This window comes from Peromyscus eremicus, chromosome 14 (genome assembly GCF_949786415.1).
Source record: "Peromyscus eremicus chromosome 14, PerEre_H2_v1, whole genome shotgun sequence".
NCBI lineage: Eukaryota > Metazoa > Chordata > Mammalia > Rodentia > Cricetidae > Peromyscus > Peromyscus eremicus.
In genome coordinates this window covers 51,150,543-51,177,175 of record NC_081430.1, presented here as the reverse complement: position 1 = coordinate 51,177,175, position 26,633 = coordinate 51,150,543, and the positions used below count along the sequence as shown (strand labels likewise).

Genomic DNA, 26,633 nt, shown 5'->3' with positions numbered 1-26,633 from the left:
GAAGGGGCAAATGTCTCCACGTTTTTGCCTAAGGGATTAACAAAATGATTGATCTGTTCCCTAGGTCACTCTATCCTGGCAGTCAGCCCCAGCTTCCGTTCCTCTACTCTTCATAAGTGCAGGCCCCTCTTAGTGATAGTGGAATATCAAAGTACTGGCAATGATGGTGTTATTGGTTCCGTTACCTGACCCTGGGTTCTTGGAAGGGTCAAGGCCTCACTCACATCTCCTGTATAGAACTGGGCATCCGTAAGGCACACAAGTACCCCAGCCAGGCATGCACTAAGAAGGAAAGGCCTTGCTACATGCTCTGATAAAGGAAGTTGCTGGAAAATTGGTTCAAAACCTAGTTTGCAGAGTGGTTTATACTTAGGTGTGGGTTTACCTGGAGTGATGAAGGGAACTAAGTAACTTTTTTTTTAACCAGTGAGCTGTGGTAACTACCCTCCACTTTAAGCCACTGGTTCTCTCACCCAACCCCCAAACAGGATTGTCCAGCTCTTGGGGACTTTGACTGGAATTGTCACACCCCCATCTCCACAGGCCATCAATCAGAGTGCTTATAAAGCGCTATCACCAGATGAGCAGGGCGCCTCTGTGGCGCCCGCGAAGGTTCCTGTGAGGCAGGAGCTTGTTTGAAAGAGAAGCAACCAGCTCCTTTCTTCCTGAAGAACTGACTTGTTGATAATCTTGCTTCAAACATTTTGGGGATGGTGGAGGAAAAGTCCTGGAGAAAAGATTCTCTTGGGGTGTCGCGACTCCCCCCCAAGACTCAGTGGAGTAGTGAAGGAGAGTCCTAAGGTCATGACTGCCAGTTGGAGGGAGGTCAGATACACTGCATTGGAGGGCTAGCCTGTACCGTCCCAGTCAAGCACCTGCAGAGCCTGCAGGGAAAGGGGTCCTCCGGGAGGATGGCGCACAGACAGGGGCCCCACTAGTCTGATCTCACTATCACCTTCCCGCAGCCTGGGGGTGAACTTGAGGGAAGGGCAAGCCAGGAGCAGGAGCCACTGTCACTGGGAGTCCTCGGCCTCTAGGGTGAATAAATAAATTATTAAGCGCCCAATACACAATAGCCTCGCTAGATGGAGACGAGGAATCACTGCAGGGGCGCTGGCGGCCGCGGCGGCGGGGAGCGCGGGCGGGAGCGCAGCCCGGGAGGGAGGCGGGCGAGGCTCTGGCTCCGCTCACGTCTGTTTTCCTTTTTCGTGCATTATTTATTTCGCCTCCGCCCGCGGCCCTGCTGCCGGAGCGGGTGCTCCCGGCCGGCGCCTCTCGCCCGCTGCCTCCCGAGGGCCCCAGGCACCCAGCGCCCCGGGCAACCGCGCGGCGCCACCGGGAAGGGTGGGGACCCGGGCAGCGCAGGGACCCGCGGCAGGGCTGGAGGAGGGCTCCGGCGGTCGGCTCCCCAAGGATCCGAGGACACTTTCCCCGCCCTCTGCCTGGGCAGTCAACCCGGGCCCCGGGCTCGGGGTGGCCGCCTTTCCCGGCCCGCGCGCGGCCAAGCGCAGCCCGGAGCCCCGTGCGAGCGCGCCGCACCCCGGGTCCCCAGATCAGCTGCCCTGGAGGCCCAAGCGGCGCGCAAACTTTTGCTTCAGCGCCCCGCGCTCTTCCTCGGCGAGTGAAGCCCCCGAGCGCCCGCGCAGCCGCCAGGGTGAGCTTGGAGGCCCCGCCTAGAGGGCGGGGGACTGGGGAGGCGGCTGGCTTTAAATGGGGGCCGTCCTGCCGTTGAGAAACAGAGCTGCTGTGAGGGGAACCCTGACCTCCCTTCCCAGTATAGACGATCGGTGGGGGTCGCCGCCAGACAAGGTGGCGTGAGGCATCGGAGGGGTGCGGGCGGGCATGAAAGCGTTCGGGAAAACCTACGCCTACCCGGGAGCAGGAGCTGGGGCTTGGGCGGCCAATGGGGGCGCGCACGGAGGTGCCTAAGTGGCAGTGTGCGCAGTGAAGTCTCTGGAGCAGAGAGATTGCACGCAGAGAGTGATTTGGTGGTACTGTGCATGCAGAGTCAAAGAGTGTGCGGGCGGGAGTCGGTGGCAGTGCATGGGGGCCACAGTGCGTGTGTGCGCAGAGTGAGTGGTTTTCGCTGGGTCTGAAGCTTACTCCTCGTCAGAGTTGTGCATGGCAGTTTCTGGGGCTGTATGAGGTTCAATAAGTGTGTTTGAATGTTTCTGGAGGCGTGCATGGGATCAAGGTGTGCATGCAGTATTCTGAGGGGGAGGACGGTTGCGCCAGGATAGGGTGTGAGTTCTGGGATGCACTGAGAGTGAGCAAGTGTGCACGCTGCTACGCAGATGAAGGCTTGCTTTGCGCAGGTGCCCCAAAGTGCGGGGCAAGTGAGTTCTCACCGCGCTGGTACCTGAATTGATGCTACTGTGCCTGCGCAGTGTCCATCTGACTCAAGCCTTGCTCCCTTGGACAGTTCAGCCCACCAGTGGGCGCCGCGGGTCGAGATGCTACTCCGGGACCTGGTGCTGCGCCGTGGCTGCTGCTGGCCCTCACTACTACTGCATTGTGCGCTTCACCCACTCTGGGGCTTCGTTCAGGTGAGAGGCGGGTAGAGGCCTCCTGGGTAGGGGTGGGGTCACTTCAGAGCGCTCCCTGTAGCCACCCACTGACTGGTCCTGGGGACAGTTGGGAAGAAAGAAAAGCTGGTCAACTACAGCATGCTCTGACCCCCAAAAGATAAACTTCAGAAGGAGCTTCAGTTATGGCCTGAGGCCTACAGGACCGAACTTGGCACAGAAAGGTGCTGAGACCTCATAGTCATCTCTGTTGCAGCCTTTGGAAAAAGAAACGAACTTAAAAAGAGAAAGGATCCCACTATGGTCCTTTGTTTCCTACCAGATTCCACCTCTAAACTTCAAATTAGTCTTCCTACTGTCTTCCACCTGGGGTGGGGGCTGTCTCTTGTAAGTAGTGCCTGGGCAGGTGGATGAATTATTGCCACCTGGGCCACCATTCACACAGAACATCTGTCAAGACCACCAGAGGACAAGTCCCTCACCTTTGGTCCCCCAGTCTCCAGGGCAGAGACTAAGCAAGAGCCCACCAGGTGCAGTTACTCCCCAAGGCAGAGAGAGGCTTGGATGGGATGTTCTCTAGTCCCACCCACCCAGAATCCCCATGCCCAGCTGTCCTCACCAGCCAAGCAACTGGCCAGCATACTGAAGCTCTCTGATCCCGGCTTTCTCCTTTCTTACTGCTATGGGGTCAGTACTTGTTTACTTGGTACTTCACCTGGACCACAGGAAACGTGGTTAGAAGCTGTCCCTGCTGTTGCTGGGATGTAAGGTGCTACCTGTCCTGCATCCACTGGGCAGATACCCCCATCTCCATCCCTCTCTAGAGGCACCCCACCCCCAGCACAGTCCAATGCTGCTGCTTTCTCTGCTCTGGCCTGTCTCTGGCTTATGACTGCTTTGTCTGTGTCCTCAGGATTCAAAGAACACTTGGGCCATTGAGACTAGGTCCCTTGGTTCAACTTCTAGCTGGGCTCCATGGCAGAGCTCACCTGTCTATGCCTTTACATGCTTCGTCCTCTGTCTTCCCAAAGATCTTTCAGTTAGGACCAAGAGAGCACTGATAATATTGCCTTGAGACTAGAGTGCTGGCTGCCCTGCACTTTAGAGAGACCCCAAAGAGAAGAGCCACTGCTACCTGCCCTACCCTTCAAAGGACTAATAAAACAAAACAAACCCCGTTCTGTGTGTCCCTACAGCCAGGCAGTTTTGACAAAAGCAATTGTGTGAGTGTGTTTCAGATTCTCAAACTCAATACAAATCAAGTCTCATGAAAATCAATTAGAAAAGAATCCTCCAGTTAAATAGAATGGGCAAGATCTTGGCCTGAAGCTCTGGAAAATTAATCTTCAAATGATAGGGGCAGAGAGAGCAGAGGAAAGGAAGGGGGCTTGGGAATGAATGGGTCTTGTTTTTAAGCAGGAGAGCTGGATTCGGGAAGGAACACAGGAGGGAGGAAGAAGCATGCAAGCTCATAAGGCCATGTGTTCCTCTTTAAGTGGAGAGGATAAATCTGTCAGGTTGCAGGAGTTCCCTCAACGCAGAGAAAGAGCTCGGAGCCATCACTGCCTCCATGAGCATTCTTCCTAAGAATCCTCCAGAGGGTTGAAGGATAGGCCTGATACAACTGTCTTGTGATTAATGGGCCAGTTGATGAGACAAGAAACCTGGGTCCCTCATGTGGCAGGTTCCTCCCCTGAAATTGGCGGAAGCCTCTGGCTATGGCAAGACAAGACACCGAGTTGCTCAAGTTCAGTGACATTTTAATTGTCAAAGGTTGGTGGGGACATTCCTTAACCCCCTCTTTAATGTGTCTGGAATGGAGCTTTTGTGATTTAGGGTTCTCTAAGTTCACTTTAGTTGTGGGGTTTTTTTTTTTTTTGTTTTTTTGTTTTGTTTTGTTTTTTGTTTTTTGTTTTTTTTTTTTTTTTCTTGTAAGGGAAGAGGCTGACAGGCTGGCAGATTTATTAGGTGTGACAGGAGTGTGTCTCATCAAGTTACTGTGGTGCTGGCCTATCTCCTTAAAAGATGCCAGAAGCCATCATCCTTGTGGATGCTCTTCTAAAGCGAGTGCCAGAGAGACAGGCTTGCATCTGGCCTTATGCGTCCCTGTGTGCTGGCACCAAGTGAAGCTCTCCCAGACGTGGTGGAGCTGAGTCCTACACTCAGCTCCCTCGGCTGGCATTTTCCAGCAGCAGCACTGACCGGGCACCTCCTGGGTGACAGGTTGTGTATCAAGTGCAAGTGCCCTAGTGGTCCCTGTCCTTGTGACACTGGCAGGCTGTGCCGGTGAGGTCGTTAAACAAGTCATTGGAGGCAAACGCTCTCAGGAGGAACAAATGGCTCAGACCTGGAAAAAGAGTCCAAGCAAACTCCCACTGAGGTGTCACCACCGAGATGTGAGAGAGGCCAGCTCACACTAGATGGTGAAACATCTTGACAGAGGGGACAGGCTGAAGCCAAGGGCAAGGAGGAGGCAAGACCTGGGGGGAAAAGGAGCAGGCCAGCCCCCGACTGCCTTAAAGTTGAGATTTGATCCTGGGACTCACTCCTGGGGACAATGGAGAGTTCAAAGTCAGACATGACACTGCCTCGGATTGTCACTTTAGACATCTCAACCTGGATTGGCAGGGAGGATGGATTCTGATTCCAGGGCACAAGACAGGGAGCCAAGAGCAGATAGGTGCAAAGCCTGTTTCCGCTTTTAGCATAAGTATATTCTGTACAATCCTGGGGGTATTTGTCAGATACAGTGTTGTTTATCCATCATTCAAATTTAACAAGGCAGTTTCCCCAAGCAGTACTAGGTAAGAGGCAGGTGCTACTCAGTAGACATGGATACCTGGCGTAGGACAGTAACAGAGGGAATCGAGAGACGTAGGTAAGTTCTGGACATGTTTAGGAGGCAACATCCACACTGGATGTGAGAGCCACACAAATGGGCCTTGAATCTAACTCGAATTCTCAGGACATGGGCAAAATGCAGCCAAATTCTCAGCCAGGCTATCCCATGATGACCTCTAGCCCTGTTCCCAATAAAGTCCCTGTTTGCCTCTGTCCACATTTATGTCTCTCTGCTTCCCGACGGTGGACACAGTGTAACCAGCCGCATCAGCCTCCTGCTGCTGGGTATTTCTTGCCATGATGGGCTGGCTGTTCCTGGAGCTGTTAGTAAAACTAAACTCTCCACAGCAAATGAGAAAAGCATCAGACAGTCACTGGGCTCTGACAGTGTTGGATTGGATGCTGAGCCCATTATTTAGGCTGATCCCTTGTCTCACCTATTGTATGGCTAATACGCTTCCCATATCTGTAGTCCTCATGAAGACAGCATGTCGCTAACAGGGCTTAGCATGTCACTTGCTGAGGATGAATACAACACATACCACCTACTTGTCTGTCCCAGGACACCTGTAGTTTTGCCTGAAGAGACGGCAGTATAAAACAGCAGGGGCACTGCCCCAAAGAGGAATATTTGCAAGGTGAAGAGAAAGCAGGGAACAGGGAGGCCCAAGTGGGGCTGCAAGGACAGCTTGTCCCAGACGACTGTGTAAGAAAGGGCTTTGAAAGATGAAGAGAAGCCTGTTGGTGGGTATAGGGTTCAATGGAGGGAGGTCTTAGCAGCTATTGGCTCACGCAGAACCAACCTAAAGGAAACTCCAGTGGGGCCCCAGATAGAGCTCACCCGTTGGCAAGGACAGTCAGCTCAGACTTGGCCCTTCTGTGAGGACAGCGTTTTTGAGCTGTTGTTCACTTGGGTCTCAGTGGAGCCTTCACATGAGAGCCCAGGATCCATTGATTTTTAAAATGCAAGCTCCTTCATTTCTTCCTCCTTCAGTCTTGAAAGTTGGTCTCAATTTCCTTGCCTGTCATTTCATCCTATTAAACACCCTCGTGGATCTGCACCCTTGTAACCTCTCACAAAATAAATAGGTCATCGTGTCAGGCTAGGTCAAACCAATGTGCTCTTCCTGAACGCTCCTGCGTCGAGTGTGCCTTGGAGACTGGAAAAGTCATTGCTCTGGCTGGGCATGGCCTGGAGTTCACATGCTCAAGCTCTGAGTCTTAGATGGAGATGATATAGAGCAGGGAGGGGGGGGGGTCAGGCCTGATTGGAGGAGGGACTCAGACACATGGCAGAGAGCCTCTTCTTCTTACCTCCAGCTCCAACAACTGAGTCATGTCGGTGCAAGAACGAAAGACCCTCATTCTTTGAGGATGCACCCTTCCCTTGGGGACAGGGCTGCTTTCCAGGGTCAGAAACATAGTCAATGGCCCTTTAAAATTCCAAGAGGTGGTCTGTAAAAGCCTGTTGGCCTCTAAGGTATTAATTTGGGGCTTTAAATTGGTCCAGCCTCTCACTGCCACCCTGACTCCCACTTTGCAGCTGCTGTGCCTCCAACTGCACAGGGAGCACCCAGCCCTGTGCCCCCTCTCACACAACTGAGGGACTCTAGGAGACCCACCTGCAATGACACACTGGAGGAAGTTGCAGGGACATTGCTATTCTGTGTTTCTATTTGCTTACACGAAGCCAGAATAATTAACTGTGCTTCTCACCAAGGCAGGGGACTGCCCCTAACTCCTTTCTTCTTGTCTTGGTGTCAGCTTTGGATTCCTGACTTTACAATCCTCTGCATATGGAGGAACATGGGCAACTGTCTAACACGTGGTTCTCAGGCTAGCTCTCTCTGTGTTTGACTGGGAGACTAAAGCAAAACACCCCAGGTCCAGATCCCCTGAAAAAGGCTCAGTTCACTGGTCATAGGTAAGGCTAAGGCAGGAATGTGCCGGAGCTGCCTGAGCGGTTCCAGGACACAGCTAAAGTGAGGAACCACTGTTGATCACAACCTTCTGTAGCTGACATCAAGAGACAGAGACCCATCTTGGGAAGACCCCAGGCCCAGACCTACGAGGCACAGGTTCTAGTCCATTCTTTGATGCTTGTTCATTCAAAGTCCAGCTCTCTGGGAGTGCTGGGCCCTTCCCTGGGGTGCTGGTTCTAATAGTGAGAGGGAAGCCAAGGCATAGCCCTGTCCTGGCGTAGCTTACAGTCCCACAGTGAAAACAGGTTGGAACGAAGTAACGGAAATGAGACCTGATACCAGGGAACCTCTGAGAAGGAGATTCAGCCTGGCCAAGGAAGTGACAGCAGAGCTGAATGGCGACAAAGTAGATCAGGTGGGAGAACATTCCAGCCACCAGGACAGCATATACAATGGCCAGAGATGACAGGAGGGCGGGGGAGGAAGAGACGGATGCGTAGAGGCTTGCCAAGGGCTGCTTATGCCGTGACTTGTGGGCCATGTGGTCCTCTGAGTGGTAAGGAAGTACTTGGGGGCCACTGGGAGATTGGATGATTTGTCCACAAACTACTCAAATGCTACGTAGAGAACATCAGGAGGTTCCCCTGTCCCTTGGTCATATGAGATGCAGAACAAGGCCCAGCCAGGTAGCTTCCCTCTCCAAGATGGGGGGACTCTGCCCCCCCCCCCCAGACACAGAAAGGCTGGATGAGCTGTGGCTAGAAAGGGGAGGGTTTAACTTGTGCTGTCTAGCTGCCACTCTCTGGGTACAACCCCTCTGAGGCCTAGCTATTCTGCCTGCTTTGGTCTTAATGAAGAATTCCAAGTTGTGGCCTGGAAGGGACCTGGGGCAGATTCAATTCAGCTTTTAGCTGCCTCGTGGTCTCCTATGTCTCCTGGCTGTGTCCATATCTGCAGGTGACGTATGCCGAACCCCAGAAGTCTTGTTCTAAGGTGACTGACAGCTGCCAACACATCTGCCAGTGCCGGCCCCCACCCCCTCTACCCCCTCCGCCTCCACCTCCACCGCCTCCCAGACTACTCTCCGCCCCAGGTAAGTGAAGGCTCGTTCATTGGTTTTATTCGAGGGGTTGGGGGTTCCTCTCTATGTACTCTTGTGCCTGGGAAGAGCTGATGAACAAGATGAGACGGAGGACAGATCTGTCTTCTTTGTAATTTTCCACTGGCCGAGCGGGAGGGAAGCCAAGACCCAACTTTCCCCTGCAGTCTGCAGAACGCTATTCCCCCAGAATGCTCCTGTGAGATGGAGAAGGATGCTTCTCCATCGGTTAATCGGATAAAAGTCAATCTCCATTTGATAAGTGATCCAGCCCGGAATGTTCCGAAGGCCAGATCTTTAAAGGGGGCAGCTGCTGGGTACGATCTTAAATACCCCACCCACACAGTTTTAATTTTCAATTCTGATGCCTGTTTAAGGAGGCAGTTAGGCTAGCACCAAAGGCAAAGATCTGGGAACCAAGATCCACTCTTGCCTTTTGGCCATTTGTACCCCACCTGCTGAAGCCTCTTGGGCTTGCCTCCTCCCTGGGTGACTGCATCTCTGAACAATGCAATTGCCCAGTCACGCAAACAAAGGAGCGTTTCTTTAGCCAGAAATGGCCTCAGCTCCGACTTCTGTACAGTTAAGTTTCCTGCTTCAAGTGGTGATTCCTGGGGTCTCTAGAGGAGATTCTGAGCTGTAGATGGGTCCCTCTAGGTTTGCCCTGTAGCATGCCTGTGATCATGTGATGTGTCCACTGAATTAAGTGTGGGTGTGTTTTAAATATCTGTGATGAGGCTCTATCCCTGCCAGGCTGTGTGTCCAGCCTCTTCGTACCTAGCTGACAATACAGTGTTCAGGGCCATTGTTGCAGTTTGTGTGGGTTCTTTCCTTTTTATAGACACCCCGCGACCCTCTGCTTCTAGGAGTGTAACCCCAAATAACCTATTCACAACCTCTCTAGCTTACTTATGAGTCAGAGCCTTTGGGGCGGGGCTTAGCATCATCTGAGGTCACTCAGCTGCACGTTTGAGTGAGAACCTAATTCCATGAGGCCCTCTGCTCAGGCCTCTTTCTGTCCCTTACTTGCTTATCCTGAGAGAACCCATCTGCCTGTGCTAAGGGCTGGCCTGTGGCACATGTCCCTGGAGATGTCACCTTCCTTTCTTGAGACATCTTCTCTGCCCAGTCTTGGCCCCCACGCTCTGGTGCTGGGATCTAATAGCTCCACACATTCAGCCAGGGTCTCTGCAACTCCGTGTATTGCTACACACCTGCACTGGACACAGCGGGACTGTCTTGTCCTCTTGTGACCACCTAGGTCCACAGAGGGTATTGTATCAGCAACCCTCAGGGTGGCCTATGAGAATATGCAAATTGTTTGCCAGGGACACTGGAAATTCCCAAGTGGTTAGGCAAGATTCTACCCCTAAAATTCAAATTAGCCTTCCTACTGTCTTCCACTTGGGGTGGGGGCTATTTCTTCTAAGTTGTGGCTAGGGAGGTGGATGAATTATCATCCTGTGATTCACCATTCATGCAGAACCTGGTCTGTGAGATAAGTGGGCCTCTCCTGGGTTGATGTGGAGGTTGTGTGAAGACATCCAACAGAAGTACAGCATGGGCAAAGCCTGGGAGGTAGGACTGTGTGAGACCTGTTTGGGGTATCACAGTCCTCCAGTGGGGTTATCTTAATCCATTTCCTGTTGCTCTAAGGCTGTGCCTGAGACTGGGTAGTTTATAAAGGGAAAAGCTTTGTGTTGGCTGGAATACCTAAGACTGGGAGCAGCATCTGGTAAAAGCCTCTTGCTGTTTCATGCCATGGTGGACCAAAGGGCAGGCAGGCATGTGCAGATGTGAGAGGAACAAAACTAGCCAGAACCAACTGCTCTTGAGGCTTGTCCATTCCTGAGAGAACTCATCTAGTGTCATGAGAAAGACATTAATCCCTCTTTAAGGTGTCACCTCCACATGTCACTGTGTTGGCAGCCAACCAAGTCTTAATATGAGTTTTGCTGGGGCAAATGACAGCCAAATCACAGCAGGGTTTAAAAGGAGCATCATGGGACAGATCTTCTGGGCCTGGGTGAGCAAGCCACATCCCATCCCGTGGATCATAGCTCACCAGTTTCCCCGTATCCAAGTATCACCTCATCTACCTGCATTTTTCTATGTATATTCACCCCTGTTGCCATAGAATGCTTTGTAGAAGCCAGAAACCAGAAACCAGGACCACTTGCTTAGATAGAAAGTGCCAGTAGAAACAAATCCAATGAAAACAAGCCAGTGCTTTATGATGTAAATCAGAAGGCTTGTAAGAGAATCAAAAGGAGCATGTTATGTTGATGGTGGTGCCACTGCTGGTACAGATTTTGTGTTAGCTCTCTGTCACTGTAACAAAATACCTGAGATAATCACCTTACTAACCAGAAAGGATCGTTTTGACTCAATTTCAGAGGGTTCAGTGTATGGTTGCTTGACCTTTGCCTTCAGATATATGTGTTGGCCCACAGTCTGTCACGGTGGGAGTGAGTGATAGAGGAGGCCTGTTCATGTTCTGGCAGCCAAGAAGCAAAGGAAGCATGGAAGGCCTGGGATCACACTATGACCTTCAAGGTCACAGCCCTAATGACTTAACTTCTTCCTACTAGGCCCCACTTTTTAAGTGTCCCATCTCTTCCCAGTTCTACCACAGACTGGGTATCAAGCCTTCAATACATGGCGCTTGGAGGGCACTCAGGATCCAACTGTAAGCGCTCCGGTGTGTTTGAACACTATGTGCTGTCTGAAGTCTACAGTACTGCAGGGACACTGGCCCATCTTTGGGACACTGTCTGGACAGCAATGAGCCAACAGAGATGGTAGGCAGGTAAATGGCATACCATCGCACCCGCTGCTCAGAGACGTCAGCAGTGTCAACAGCCAGCAGTGGGTGTTGGGCTTGGTCTGTCAGACAAGAATGTGGGGGCATCTTGAGATTATTTGATGTCCAGAGCTCTCCGACACATGAAGCCAGGCTGGGTGCTGCAGAAAAGGGGGTTGAGGGCAGAGAGGGTGCCATGTGGTAGAGGGGACAAAGCCGAGCTGTGGGCAGGAAGATGTTTCTGGAGGAGACGAGAGTAGTCTGGTTGAAACAATAATCGCAGGATGCTTAGTTAGAAGGAGCAGAAATGATGCTTCTGTCTGTAATGGATTCTGATTGTTACTGTCCCCCATCACCCTCTCTGGTTCCACCCAGCTCTCACTGACCCTCTTCTACTGCCGGCGAGTCGCATGCCTCCTTTCTCGTCTTTTATTTTTATTTGTTGGTGCCCTGGTGAGCTTCATTGTGGTTACTTCTAGAAGCACGGGTGAGAGGTTATTTCCAGGAACACAGGCAACTTGCCAGTGGCTACACCACTGAAGAAAACGTCTCTTTCTCCCCCTCCACAAATATTAACTGCCCACAGATCCTCGGAGAAGAGTGGGACCTTCCTTGTGAGCCCTTTCCCCCTCTTTGACGAAATATTCACAAACCCAGTCTTGTACAGATAATCACAGATGCTGGGAGTTCAAGAGTGCCACAGCCATGTCGTGTCCAGAAGACAGCATTCTACAGCACTGTACTCCTTTCTCTGGCATTTACGTTCTTTCCACCCTGCATGAGCCTTGGAGGAAGGGATAAAAATGGTTCATTGAGGGCCAAGCATTCAACGCTTATTCTCATTGCAATAATTGCTACCTATAGCAACAGAAAGCTTCTCCCAGGGGCATTTACATAAATATTTAGAAGGCCCTTGTGCTGAACATACTATCCATTTAGCAAAATGATAGCAGTAGGTTCCTCATGATGGTCTATGACACAGACTTTTGACCAGGTACTGACACAGTACCAAACACTGTGTCCTTCTTGTGGAACAGTCTTCAATTTCAAGCCGAGAGTGGTTGATCACCCTGTAACAGTCATGCCACTATCAAACCAGTAGGCACATCTTGCCTTGCTAGGTCAGTAGTGTAGCGTGCAGGGTCCACAGCAGAGTAAGGGTTTGATGGCAGTCCTTCCACAGCAAAGTCACAGATTTTATTATGCCGTTTTCATACATATGTGTCTTTGCACTTTGTCCTTAGTATCTCCCTCCTCACTGCCTTCTCTCTTCCTTTTCTGTCTAGAAATACTTCTGGGAATGACTTGTGCAATGCAAAAGTTAGAGAGAAAGATGATAGTCTTTTAGCTCATGAATCAGAATGTTGCAGTATTAGATTTGCTGTATTCATGGATGATCTGGGACTCTCTCTCTCTCTCTCTCTCTCTCTCTCTCTCTCTCTCTCTCTCTCTCTCTCTCTCTCTCTCTTCCTGTCTTTCGGTCTTGGTCTCTCTCAATCCCTCTGCTGTCCCTATGGCTCTAAGCTCCAGGATCCCCTCAACAGTGCAGGTTCTTCATTTAGAAAATAGGCTACAGATCACCCATGTCCCTGCCAACACACACACACACACACACACACACACACACACACACACACACACAAAACCTGAGAACTCTCAAAGGAGAGAAATACTTCTGAATCCTAGCCAGGCGGTGGTGGCTGCTGCTCATCCCATGGAAATCAATTGTGAAAGAAGCCACCTGAGGATACCAGCTAGACTCAGAGGCTGAAGGGATGCTACTGAGGAAAAAACATCCAATCCCCAAAGGGGATTCCCTGGTCATTCACGTCAAGAACACTTTCTTCAGGCCTCAGCCCTGACCAGTACATGGAAAGCTCCTGGCTTACAGCTGCTAGTTGACAAGCTCTCTAAAGGAGGTTCTGCTTTAGAGATGGGTTGGTCTAACTTGTGAAATGTCTGTGATGGTGTCTCCATTTCTACCAGATGGGCAAGGAGGGAGATAGGACTTGAGGAGGAAGTTGGGAAGGCATGGGGCTGAGGGAGGCTGACAGGACAGGAGCAGCTGTCACAGAGGAACAAGGGTTGGGGAACATGTGCCTGGAGCAGACAGCGCAGGGAGAGACAGCCCTTGGTGCAGACCCAGTGGAGGTAATGATGAGAAGCCTTTGCGGGGATCCGTGGGTGGCCTCCATGAGTGGCCTCCATGAGACTGAGCAGACCTCCCTCCTCACTCAGACAGCACTCAGCCACTTCCTGGCTGTTCAGGGTGATCAGCTTATCCCAGTTTCCCCAGGACTCGCCTGGGCCCCCGAAGTCCTGCTGGGGAAGCTGCTCAGCTGTGGGTCCCTGGCAGAGACAAGGTGATTTTAAAAGTTGTTTCCTGTTAGGTTCCTTTGGGGGGTATTTATTGCATGTGGGGCTGGGGATGGGGCTGCCCTGTATTCTGTAGGGTCCAGCTCTGTGCCACTGTCCCAACACCCCTCACCCTTGCTGCCACTAGGAAGGTGTCTAGAAATAGTTGTTGTGATTCAGAAGGTTCATGTGTGAGAGAGTGAGTGCGTGAGCAAGTGGATGAATGAGTGAATGAGTTAATGTGTGGAGACAGTATGTAGTCCAGGCTAGCCTCAAATTTGAGATCTTCCACCTCGACCTTCAATCCTGTGTGCTGGGATTACAGACATGCACCACCATGCCTGGCATGCCACGGAAGATTGTTGAATAGAATGTTTATTTCAGGCCAACTTGTTCTCCATGCTCTGCCCATAACCCTCACACATAGGGCAAAGAGGGCATCACTCTTTGTGATGCCTGGGGGCATCACTCTTTGTGCATGTTAGTGAGTTGGTGAGCTGTGGCCACAGCAGGGCCCAAGGCAGGGTCCTCAGAATCCCTGGAAAGCTGTCTTAAGAAGATGCTGGACCTGCTCCCCAGCATCCCTCCCTGGGGCCTAACAACCTGAATTCATCACTCACTTTCAAATGAGGCTGATTCTTAGTCGCAGGGACACTTTAAGAAGCAGAGCCCTAAAGAATGCCACTCAAAGGGCTTTGGAGCCCGCCAGACCCTTTCCTTCAGCTCTGGGACATCGGGCCAGCTGCAGTTTCTCAGGCCTCTGTTTTCTCCCCTGGGAAGGGCCTACTGTGAAGACTGGAGATTCTGCAGGCCGCCCTGGACCAACCCCATGCCACCCCAAAGGTGATGTCACAGAGCTGGGACTCAGAGCCTGGCTTTCCTGCCCTCTAGACTTTGGTTCATTAGACACATGAATGACTCGGGCTCCTGAGCTGCTGTGAACCAGGACAAGTAGTCGTCCCTGTCACACGTGGATATCACATGGTCTCTATGTAAAGTGAACTTCGTGGAGAGCCTGGAACCCAGTTACCACTCAGCAAGCCGCAGCTAATAAATGTGAAGGCTGGGCTGGTGTGATGGTCAAGGCGCTTGCTGCCAAGCCTGACAAGCTGAGTTTGATCCCCAGGATCCACAAAGCAGAAAGAGAAAATGCCTCCTGCAAGATATCCTCTGACCTCTACACATGCATAATCTCTCTCTCTCTCTCTCTCTCTCTCTCTCTCTCTCTCTCTCTCTCTCTCACACACACACACACACACACACACAAATGTAATAAAACTTTTATTAAGGTTGAACTGGGAATGATTGGTCACACTTGCAATTCCAGCCCCTGGGAGGCACAGGCAGGAATATCAGAAGTTCAAGGTCATCCTTGACTATAGAGTGAGTTCAAGGCCAGCCTGGGCTACATGAGAACCTGTCTCAAAAAGGGATTATTAAGGCTAACAGTTGTACTAATCTTAGGCCACTAACCATCAAACTAGCAGTGGTCTAGATTGGAGTCTGGAACCTGGCTGAGAATAAACTTGAGATGTAGTGAGCTCTTAACATTTCACAAATGTTAAGATTCCACAAATCTTCAGCACAAAGGAAAAAAGGACTCTGGGGCTTCCATTCACAGTCCTTTCTAGCCTTCGATCCTCAGAGTCAAGTGGGGGACCCCACCTTCCGTGATAATATTTCTAGAAGGTGTTGGGGGACAATACCCAGGCAAAGCCCATGGCAGCCACCAGAACTGAGGGCCTGAGTTTGCTTTGTAAATGCCAGCTGTGGCCTATTGTCCCTGCCTGTGACTCAGATCACCCAGGTCATGGGAAGAAGAACTGTGTACCAGCCCTCAAGGAAAAGCGCGCACACACCCCCCCCTCCATGAGACGGCTTCAAGGCGGCCAGGCCAGAAATAACTATGGCAGAGCAGAGGCGTGAGCTGGCGCGTCCGCAGAGCCCAAGGACTTCAAAGCACGGGGGTAGATTTTATTTCTGCATTTATTTTATTCTCACAAAAATCATAAGAGAGGTTAAATGACTCCCCAAAGGCCACACAGCAGAGGCAGAGCTGGGAATGGGGTCGCTTGGGTCCCTTATGTGCCAAGAGCCACATATTAACAGAAAGATTCCAGTTAAGCTACGGAAGTTCTAGAATATTTTTATTTTTGAGGCAGGGTCTCACAATGTAGGCAAGGTTGGCCTAGAATTGTAGATCCTCCTTCCTCCGGTCTTCCAAGTATTTACATGCATGTGCTACCCTGCTCAGCTAGAATTCCCCCCTCCCATTTTTGAACAGAAGAAATAAACCGATATTTAGTCCCCAGTCCTGCAGGCAGGAGCTCTGTGAATCCTCAGACACTCCTTTATAACAGGTGGCATTCTCTTCACTTTCTCCAAACAGATCAGAGCTTTAGAAGGGGCGAGTTGCTTGTTCCAGGCCGCCCTGCTGGAAGGGCCAGCCTGCCTCTGAGGGGTTCACATTAATTCATGCAAATCTCACCTCACCCCAGCCCTATTCTGGTTTCATATGGCTACAGAGCAAGCTACCTCAGTTGATGACCCATAGATTGGTTGCTACCTCCCTTCCCAGATTACAGGGTCCACTGATCCCTCCGGGATGTTCTCCCCGTGCGCTTTTTATGAAGTTGTAGTTAACTGCCTGGGGCTGGGTCATTTCAAAGACTTGCTCTCTCAGGTCTGGCAGTTGATAGTGGCTTGGGTCACTTGTTAGCTGGGTCCTCAGCTGGGCCATCTTCTAGAGCATGTGCACATGATGTCACCATGTGGTCCAGGCTTCCTTACAACATAGAGGCCAAGTTGCAAGGTTGCAAGGCAGGCAGAAGGTGCATCCCTTTTGATGGTGTGGCTGAGAGAGGCATACAACACTGTGCCTATTGTGTCCTGTTTCGTAGAATCAAGTGGCCAGTGCTGGCTCATTAAGGAGTCGGGGTTAGACCTTACCTCCTAATGAAGAGGGTCAGAAAATTCACTTACTTCCTTTTTTTCTTTGTGTGTGTGTGTGTGTGTGTGTGTGTGTGTGTGTGTGTGTGTGTGTGTGTCTTTTGCTTTTACAGTGTTAGAGATGAAGCCTAGGGCCTTGCACATGCCAGGCAAATGACCTCACTCAGCTACATCCCAAGCCCTTGTTTTTTGGTTTTTTTTGAGTTTTGTTTTGTTTTGTTTGTTTGCTTGTTTTTTCAAGATAGGCTCAGACTGGTCTTGAACTCTCCCTGTAGCCCAGGCTAGCTTTTCTGCCTCAGCCCTCCTCGTGCTGTCATTATACCACAGTTATGTTGGGCAGGCATGCTGTTCTTCAGCAACATGCACATACCAGCACATGCTCTGTGGCTTTTCATTTTCCTTTATAACAATCATCCCAGCTTTTAAATATGTAATTGGTTGACTAGCGCTTGAGTACTTAGATAGGCACAGTTGCTGAGTATCTTACTAGGTCCTTAGTGACAACTCCAGCTCTTTAGCCCCTGGTCCTGAGTAGTTTACTTCCCAGATATATTTGGGGTATCTTCTGTGCATCAGGCATAGGCTGGCTTCTGAGAATGTAGTGACCAGGACAGAAGGGTCCCCAGAGTCATAGCACTTATGGTTTACTTTATATATGCATGAGGAGCTGTGATAGATAGTAAGAGACATACGTAGTGTAGGAAAATGGAAGATAATATGTACTGTGCTCTGTAGGGGTGCCAGGATGGCCACTGACTCTAGTGGACCCGAGATCACATGTAAGCTGAGAGCCCACTAAAGTAGGAAGCTGAGAGAATGGGCGGAAAAACCTTCTTATCAGAGGGAACAGCCTGTGCAAGGTCCTCATGAGGGGCAGGGCTGTGAAAAAAGCCACTGTGGCTGCTGACTGCAGACTGTGGAAACAGGAGGGGCCTTAGAGGCGTGGGGGTAGGACAGCACTACGGGGAGGCTGCACGGGGAAGCTGTATGGGCTGCACAGGCTACACAGGTCATCAGAGGCCAGGAAAGGAGTTTGGATTTTTACCTACGTACAATAGGGAACCTCTAGATGGTAAGGCCTCACACTTGCTTTTCAGAGACTGGTCCTGTGGAAGGGAGTAAGGAAGAAGGAAAGGGTAGAGGTTAGGGCCCAGTGACAAGGCTGGTACTGTGGTCCAGCCAAAGATGGCGGTGATGGTGGCTGGATTAGACGAGGGGCAGGTGAGAGTGCTGAGCTAACTTAGTCTGATTTGAGACCATTCTAGAAGATCCTGGGCTGCTGGGCCTGAGGAGGAGAGAGGGATGCAGGGATGCTGCTGGGCTCTGAGGAGGAGAGAGGGATGCAGGGATGCTGCTGGACCTGAGGAGGAGAGAGGGATGCAGGGATGCTGCTGGACCTGAGGAGGAGAGAGGGATGCAGGGATGCTGCTGGACCTGAGGAGGAGAGAGGGATGCAGGGATGCTGCTGGGCTCTGAGGAGGAGAGAGGGATGCAGGGATGCTGCTGGACCTGAGGAGGAGAGAGGGATGCAGGGATGCTGCTGGACCTGAGGAGGAGAGAGGGATGCAGGGATGCTGCTGGACCTGAGGAGGAGAGAGGGATGCAGGGATGCTACTGGACCTGAGGAGGAGAGAGGGATGCAGGGATGCTGCTGGACCTGAGGAGGAGAGAGGGATGCAGGGATGCTGCTGGGCTCTGAGGAGGAGAGAGGGATGCAGGGATGCTGCCAGGCCTGAGGAGGAGAGAGGGATGCAGGGATGCTGCTGGACCTGAGGAGGAGAGAGGGATGCAGGGATGCTGCCAGGCCTGAGGAGGAGAGAGGGATGCAGGGATGCTGCTGGACCTGAGGAGGAGAGAGGGATGCAGGGATGCTGCTGGGCCTGAGGAGGAGAGAGGGGAATGCAGGGATGCTGCTGGGCCTGAGGAGGAGAGAGGGATGCAGGGATGCTGCCAGGCCTGAGGAGGAGAGAGGGATGCAGGGATGCTGCTGAGCTCTGAGGAGGAGAGAGGGGAATGCAGGGATGCTGCTGGACCTGAGGAGGAGAGAGGGATGCAGGGATGCTGCCAGGCCTGAGGAGGAGAGAGGGATGCAGGGATGCTGCTGGACCTGAGGAGGAGAGAGGGATGCAGGGATGCTGCTGGGCTCTGAGGAGGAGAGAGGGATGCAGGGATGCTGCCAGGCCTGAGGAGGAGAGAGGGATGCAGGGATGCTGCTGGACCTGAGGAGGAGAGAGGGGAATGCAGGGATGCTGCTGGGCCTGAGGAGGAGAGAGGGATGCAGGGACGCTGCTGGGCTCTGAGGAGGAGAGAGGGATGCAGGGACGCTGCTGGGCCTGAGGAGTCACTGAGTGGAGGATACCACTCACTGCACCCTCTCCTGGTTTGTGATTTCGCAGTAGGATGGTGATGAAGATCAAGAGGGGCCAAGGAGTGGTGCCCCATTATTTTTCTTCCCTGCTTCCATCTTAAGCACTGAATTCCTCAGCACTAATCCAGATTTAGCGCCATGGAACCTCTAAAAGGCAAAGGTTCCCATTACACATAAGCTAGAGTTCTCCTGGGTCATGATGAGTGTGAAGGGGGCATGGTCTGCTTGCCCTCAGTGTCACAGCAGGTGAAGTCAGTCCCTGTCACCTTGGCTTCCCTGAGGGCTGCCAGGCTCCCAGTAAAGGTCCACAGATGCCACTGGTCCTGCTCTCGGCTGAAGGTAGTGTTAGCACCAGATGTAGCGAGGGTATCAGACACCCGGGGACTACGAAAGCTTCTTGCTTCCTATTCTGTGTTGATGGGTAGTTGGTCTTCCCCAGGGCTACAAAGGTTGATTCCTTGGATTTTTGCTGGAGGCACTGTTTTTATCTGGTGGTCACTGATCCGCATTCCTGGTCTTGGAGGCAGGACCTGGAGGCCAGCTGGGCTCTGGCTCTTTCCAGCTGTATCCTGGTCACTCTGCCTCTCGAGGTTCCTGTTTTCTTCATCTCAGAGATAGTTGTGGGAGCTAAAAAAAACATGAATGAGGGCCTAGCACTGCCCCTGGTGGGTGGCCAACTCTCCATAAGTAGGGTTTTTGTCAGTATGAATCTTGCTTTAACAAATTTCTTACCTAGGTCAGCCTCTATTCTTCCATCTGTAAAGTGGGCCAACTCTCACATTCTACTGTACATCAAGCCCAGGGCATCCCCAGCATGGTGCTGCAACCAGACAAGAATCTGAGATCTTTAATAGCGCCCAGGGTTTCTGGTTATTAAATGTTTTTTTTTTAACTGAATTTTCTTTTCTCTATTCAATAAAGGAATTATTTCAGTCTTCCATTCATTAATTTGCATCTAGCAACTAAGAACACATTACAAAGTTCCGTTTATATTAATTTACTCCTACAATGATTAGTCTCGACTTGTCTGGTTTTAGAATCACCCAGGAGACACACCTCCGGACATGTCTGAGAGGGCATTTCCCGACAGGTTTAACTGATGAGTGTGGGTGGTACCATTCAATGGGCTGGGTTCCTGGGCTGAGTAACAAGGAAAAATTGAGCTGGGCACCAGCGTTCATCTCTCTCTGCTTCCTGGCTGTGGTCATAACGGGATCAGCCACATCAAAGCCCCGCTGATGCTCCTTCCCCACCATGAGGCACTATATTATCAAACCAGAAGTCCAGGTACACCCTGCCTTCTTTAAGCTGCTTCTTGTTAGGTGTATGTTTGTGTGTGTGATCACAGGAAAAGTGTGCTGTGGCACGTTGTAGAGCTACATCTCTGCTTGTGCAGAGCCCCTTCTTCTAGGGGACTGCCTAAACCCCAACTCCCTGAGCCTGGCTTCCCATGCACATCACACCAGCTTTCCAAATATCCTAATCCCATCCTGCACGGGCTCGGTGTATAGCTGTCGAGGTGATTCATGAGTCAAGGTGGAGGCACATGGCAGGACGGAGCTACACCGGCAAGGGGAAAACATGGGTGTGATGGGGTTAGACTGGCTTCCTGTGTCTCTGGCCTTGGGGACATCACTGTTCTAGGCTCTCCGATATTGACTGTGGTGAAGGCACAGAGTCAGGTTCACCTTGGTAGAGTCTGCCTGAGTTCTGCTTACTTCCCAGGCCAGGAGCCTGTGCTGCAAGGCCCCTTTTAGACCATTCTTTCTGAGTCCACTTTTCATCCACAGCAGGGGCTCCTCAGGGAGGCTTCTCTCACTGGAATTTGTGACCCTGAACAAGTCTCCTCACTTTGTTGATCTCCACTTCCAGATGTGAAATGGGAACACAGCTGCTGCTAAACGCTGACAAATTACTGTGAAGATGAGGGAGCTAGCAACGAGTCGGGGTCCAGGCTGCACCTGTGTTAATTCTCATGGCAGCTGCTTGTTTCTGTGTGTGTGTGTGTGTGTGTGTGTGTGTGTGTGTGTGTGTGTGTGTGTTTGTGTGTGTGTACCCATGTGTGTGCTCGTGTGAGTGGCTTTGCATGTATACTAGAGTGCACATGTGTGTGTATACTTATGGAGGCCAGAGGTCAACTTCAGGTGTTGTTTCTTGGGGGGCCATACACTTTGATTTTTTGAAGACAGGGTCTCTCTAGGCTGGAGCCCACTGATTAAGCCATGTGGGCTAGCCAACAAGGCCCAGGGATCCGCCTGTCTCTGTGTTCTCAGCGCTAGGGTGACAAGTGACCACCACATAGTCTGACGTTTTTAAAGTGTGGGTCCTGGGGATTCATTTCAGGTCCTCCTCCTTGCGTATCAAGCGCTTTACCAACTGAGCCATCTCCCAGCCCGAGTCAGCCATTGACCAGTAGCGCATGCTTGCTGAGTCCACCCCCTGCACCTGTCACTGCTTGGAGGGTCTGGGCCAATACTGCAGACATGAGCTACAGCAACAAGCCGATAAGCCGGGCCTCATAGCCATGCTGTGCACCGCTGGGCTCAGGCACTTGAGTCTATCATCTCTTCCTTTGTTTCTTCCGTGAGCTCACCTGATGAGGTGTAGGCACCAGGCAGTGACAAGCATAGGTCATCAGACACCTTCTCCTTCAAATTGTCCCAAACATCTCCTTTGTTTCTTCGTGGGTCCCAGAGCAGGACAAACTGTCCTCACTGAGGCCAGCAGGCTGGCTACCTGATTTCTTCTGTTCAGCTCTCAAAGGGGAGAACAGACTTAAGCTTTCTGCCAGGGTTCCCACTGGATGTAAATGGATTCAGTCCTCTTTTCCTGGAGACCTGAGGCCACCCTACAATTTGTTCGCATCTATTGAATCCCATGTACCAATGCTCCACACACCACACTCTGCAGTATCTTCCAGGCATCAAGCCTGTGCCAAGGCTGGAAGCACTCATATGTGTGTTTACTGTGGCATACCTTCCGGAAGGTGGTGCGGGAAGGGAGATGTGGCCTTGGACCTGAAGTGGCAGTTCTTGAGTATCATCTGTCATTGGCACCCTAGTGGCGAGAGGCTAGCTAGCTAGCATCATGTCACCAAAATATCTGTTAGTCCCTCTCTCCCAGCAAACCTGACCCCAAGAGAACACGTCCTCAGAAGGCCCAAATGACCCTCTCAAAGTTACCATCAATGAGGTACCAGGCCCCTCAAGTCTGGAACTTTCCCAAGCACAGCAGACGTCAGGTGCTATGAGTATATATGTGGCGTGTTTTCAGTCCACCTCCAGGACCCATCGCCTTCCCAGCTTAGCACCAAGACAGATACACAGCCATTGCAAACTGTTGTCTTAGAATCTGTAGCAACTGTGGCTATGAATATGGCCCAGTTCCCTCTTTACACACTACCAGGAAGTGTGGAGGAAAACACATGGTCCTGGATGTCAATGGCTTTTAACATCTTTTTTATCTGCTTCCTTCTGTATTCTATTTTATGTCCCTATTCTCATTTTAAGTTATACAGGGGGGCAAATTAGAAACCAATCCGTTAGAATACATTACTTAGAGAGAATGTTTGCTGGAAAGAAGCTATGAGCTGGCTCTCTTAGGTGGCCAAGATGCAGCAGGGGGTGCTAGGAAGCAAAGGATGTTGACTTGGTTTCCCCAAAGTGATTGATAATTGAGAGAGGATATGTGTGAAGGGGCATGCTTTCCAGAAAAAAACACATCTATCTGGCTGGGCGGTGGTGGCTCATGCCTTTAATCCCAGCACTCGAGAGGCAGAGGCAGGCGGATCTCTGTGAGTTCAAGGCCAGCCTGTTCTACAGAGGGAGTTCCAAGATAAGCTCCAAAGCTACACAGAGAAACCTTGTCTCAAAAACATTTTTAAAAAAAAGAAAAGAAAAAAAAGAAAGAAAAGGAAAGAACACATCTGCTTACTACCTTCAAGCCATTCCCAGGGTAGATTCTGCAAGCCAGGATCTGAACTCTCCACCCAGCACCAGTGATTTGGAACCAGGTGAGACATCACAGCTGTGAGCCCCCCCCCCCACCTATCTTGCATGGACCTCATTTTTACTCATGGGGCATTTGAGAGAGTCAAGATAATGCTTAGGCTGGAACCCATCATGGGGGATGAGGGAAGGGGTCCTGTCAGTGTGTCATCTCTTTAATATTATTGCAAACTTCACCTAGGATGTCCCACTCGTGTCCAGGACAAAGTCACTAGTTTAGCCTATGAAGTGTCTGCTCCTATCCCCAGGTTCAGGGACTGTCTGTACATCTTTGTCCCCCCTGGGGGTACTGGGCTTGACATGTGGCAATTGCATGCATAAATGCATGCCTGAGAGACAGGATGATGCAGACAGGGGGCAGCTGTCCAGGAGAGAGGAGCAGAGAGGGGACTCAGGTTTTATCTGGTCCCGCTTGTCACTTGGTAGCAGTTCTTGGGACTCTGTCTGATTTAGGTTTCTCCAGAAACAGATGCTGATCAAGGAGTCAAGTGCAAGGGGCCACGTGGGCGGTAATCCCAGGGAACACCTGTGGGGAGGTGAGGGTGAGAAGGACGGCAGACAGTCATGGTGGCTACTACACCTGACCCTGGAGCTCAGGGCAGTAGTACAGACTGGCACCCCAGAGCCACTGGCGGGGGGGGGGGGGCGGTTAGCTGTCATATGAATTAGTCACAGCTGGTGAACTGGAGTGTCGCTCGCTTCCCAGGGCAGAGAGGCAACATGTCCCAGAAGCATCTGCCGTAGGTGATTACTTTCTTCAAATGGGACTAATGTGGCTGAGTTTGTCCCCAGTCAGACTCACTGGGTCTGTACCTTCTGGGGTCCCATCAGGAACCCCCACCTCTCTCTCCTATGATGACACAGTGGAGCTGAGGACCCCACGGGGAAGGTTTATGGCGTTCTGTTTAGTCTCAGGTGGAGTTTAAGGAGTCTGTGACAGTGCCGGGAGAGTGAATATGAAGACATTGCAGGCTACTTCCTCAGCGTGCCCATCTCCAGGGTTAGCCAGAGAAAAGGGGCCTGACTGGAGCAGGTCACCTGGAGGAGCCACCAGAGGAGCAGAGATAGGGCAAGAAGTCTCAAGTAAAAAGCCGGCCTTGGAGGAGGGAGGGGTGCTTCAGCAGGGATGAGGCAGGGGATACAGAAAACATGGGCTGAGTAGCAGGGACTGAAGGCCAAGCTTGGAGAGGAGGTGGTGGGCCAGGGCTTAGAACACAGCCCAGCCAGGCAGAGGTTGGAAAAGGGCCTGAAAAGTCACCAGGCCAGCCACTGTGGGGAGGGAACAAGAATTCCTAGATTATGGTGACTGGTGTGGTCAGGCGCCTCTTGAACAAGAGCAGTGTGACAACAGAAGTCTAAGCTCCAGGTTTGCCACAGAGCCTTGAAGATACGATGACGAGTCTAAAGCTGAGGCAGATGTTTCCACTAGTTCTGAGGATGGGCCTGTGGGCGCCATTCACAGCGGTCCCGGAGCCACAGAGCTGACTGGGGAGAGTGCAGAGAGGGAGGAGAGGTGGGTGAAGACATAGTCTGAGGTTCCTGAAGACCAGGAGCCCGGGGAAGAGTCTGAGGAATGACCCAGGCATGGGGAGAGGAGCCAGAAGCCAGGAAGGAGTTGAGGACCAAAGTGTTTGCTCGAGCAGCAATGAGGCGTGTGTACACCGCCCTTTATCAGTTTACCCTCAGTCATCCGAATCCAGAGATCTCAAACACTGAATGGAGAGGATGAAGGAGGTGAAGGCATTTGGAGCCAAACAACTGGGTGTTTCCACTCAGGGTCCAGCCATGGGAAGCAGTCAGTGATGGGAGCTTATAGAATCCAGGGACTTGAAGGAGAAAGTGTAGCTCCTATGGGCATGGAAGGTGGGGAGGCATGAGCTTGGCCTTAGAGAGGTATTTGGACCCTACAGAGATACACTGATCCAGAGTGAGGAAAGTGTGAGCCTCAGGGGAAAAAGCCAGCATGGATGTGGTCAGGACCACTCAAAGCCCCCCCCCCCCAGATGTTCTGGTCAACACACGTGCTAATGGAGGTTCTGAGGCTGGGCCCCAAGGAGCCCGATGGAGGACATTTGAGAGTAAGCCAGCTTTCACTCATTCAAACATTTTATTAAACGTGTCTTCAGAACTTGAGATATGCTCTAGGACAGAATGGATGCAGAACTGACATTCTGGCAGGGGATAAAGACCAGAAGCAATCAATGTGCTAATCCTTTGAGCCAGACCGTGGCAGGTGTGCTAGAGATAGAAAGGGCTATGGTGTGAGGGGGAGCTGGCTGGGGCAGGCCAGGTCACAGGAAGAGAAGACAGTGTCTGAGAGAAAGCGTGGAAGGGCCTGGGGAGAGGACAGCCAGGGCTAATGAGTTTGGAGACTCATCAGAGCAGCTGAACAACAGCCCTAGGCCTGGAGAAGGGCAGAGAAAGTGGGGTCCATGAGCCCACTGTGAGGGTGTGGGGCTGGAGTCCAAGGGGATCACTGTCTTACCTGCTCCCAGTGGGATCCCTTTAGCTGCCCTGCTGTGGGAAGGATGGACAGAAGCAGGAAACTCCATCTGTTGCAGTGATCCAGGGGAGAGGGCATGGCCCTGGGACCAGGCAGCGCCAGCAGGGTTCAGATTCTAGACAGGAGCCCTGCTATATGTACATCTGGGCAAGTCAGACGCTGCTGATGGGTGGTGTCCTGGGGAAGGTCAGAGACAGGACAGGGATCAGAGAAAAGGGCTGTAAGCATCGAGAGGGGATGTCAGGGTGGTCCAAAATGGTGGAACCAAGACCCTCCTGCTAAAACACGTCAATTCTATCATAGCTTGAACTAAGCCCCCTGTGTGTGATCTCGCAGTGGTACAAAATGGAGAAGTCACTTCCACGTCTGCTGTGTGGGGGCATCAGGGATCCCAAGTGAGCCTAAGAGTCTGTCACCACTGATAAATGCTGGGGTTGGGCAGCACAGTCTGGGTTGGCTCCAATTGCATCCTTGGGGCCCAGGGACCAGCATCCACAGAGATGTCTTCCAGACCTGACCCAGGGCAGGGTCCTATGTCACCTCAGAGGGTAGAAGTTTCTGAGGACACAGAAGAGATTTCAAGAATGCCTGTGTATCAGTGACTTTTCTTTGCAAGCACCCTACAAGAAAAGAGAGAAAAGGCTTACTCGGTCTCAGACTTGGAGGGATGCAGCCCATCAGGGCAGGGAAGATGCAGGCTCTGGACCATGGAACGGCTGTCAAGAAGCAGAGAGACAGTGTCAGTACTTGGCTCCTCTTTCATGAAGTTCCAGACCCCAGCCCATGGGATGAGGCCTGCCCCCATTTAGGGCGGGGCTAACCTCTTCAGTCAACCCTTTTTAGAAACAGCTTCTTAGCCACACCCAGAGGTGTGTGTTTCCACGGTCACTCTCCAGTCAAGTTGACAGTGATGATGAGTCACCATAGACTGGAAGCATCATAGCCAGGTATATTCTATAGTAAACCAACAGAGAAGAATAAAAGGAAATAACAGGAAGGCAGGAGAAAGGGCAGCCGTGAGGGGGTTCCGGGGGGCTCCGAGGCAAGAAGGATGGAGAGGGGAAGCGAAGGAAAACTCATAACCCCCAATTCTTTTAAGTTTTCTTGGCCAAGTTTTAAATAAAAGTAAAACCTAGATGTCCCATGGGAGGCCATCACAGATTTTTAAGGGTTCCTTTCACCTATGCCCCCCCCCAATAAACATCCACTGAACACTTACTATGGGCCAGAGGCTGTGGTAAGAGATGGAGGTCTAGGAGGC

The 26,633-nt window shown here is 51.6% G+C and overlaps 1 protein-coding gene across 1 annotated transcript in view; it reads left to right on the top strand.

Moving 5' to 3' along the window:
• Positions 1-1,746: 1,746 nt before the first annotated feature.
• Positions 1,747-26,633, top strand: part of Prima1 (proline rich membrane anchor 1) — a 52,316-nt gene continuing 27,429 nt past the window's right edge. The window contains exons 1-3 of the mRNA XM_059279562.1: positions 1,747-1,809; positions 2,423-2,546; positions 8,246-8,381. Coding sequence (XP_059135545.1) covers positions 2,454-2,546; positions 8,246-8,381 — 229 coding nt within the window. The 5' untranslated portion in view covers positions 1,747-1,809; positions 2,423-2,453. The remainder of the gene's footprint in view (positions 1,810-2,422; positions 2,547-8,245; positions 8,382-26,633) is intronic.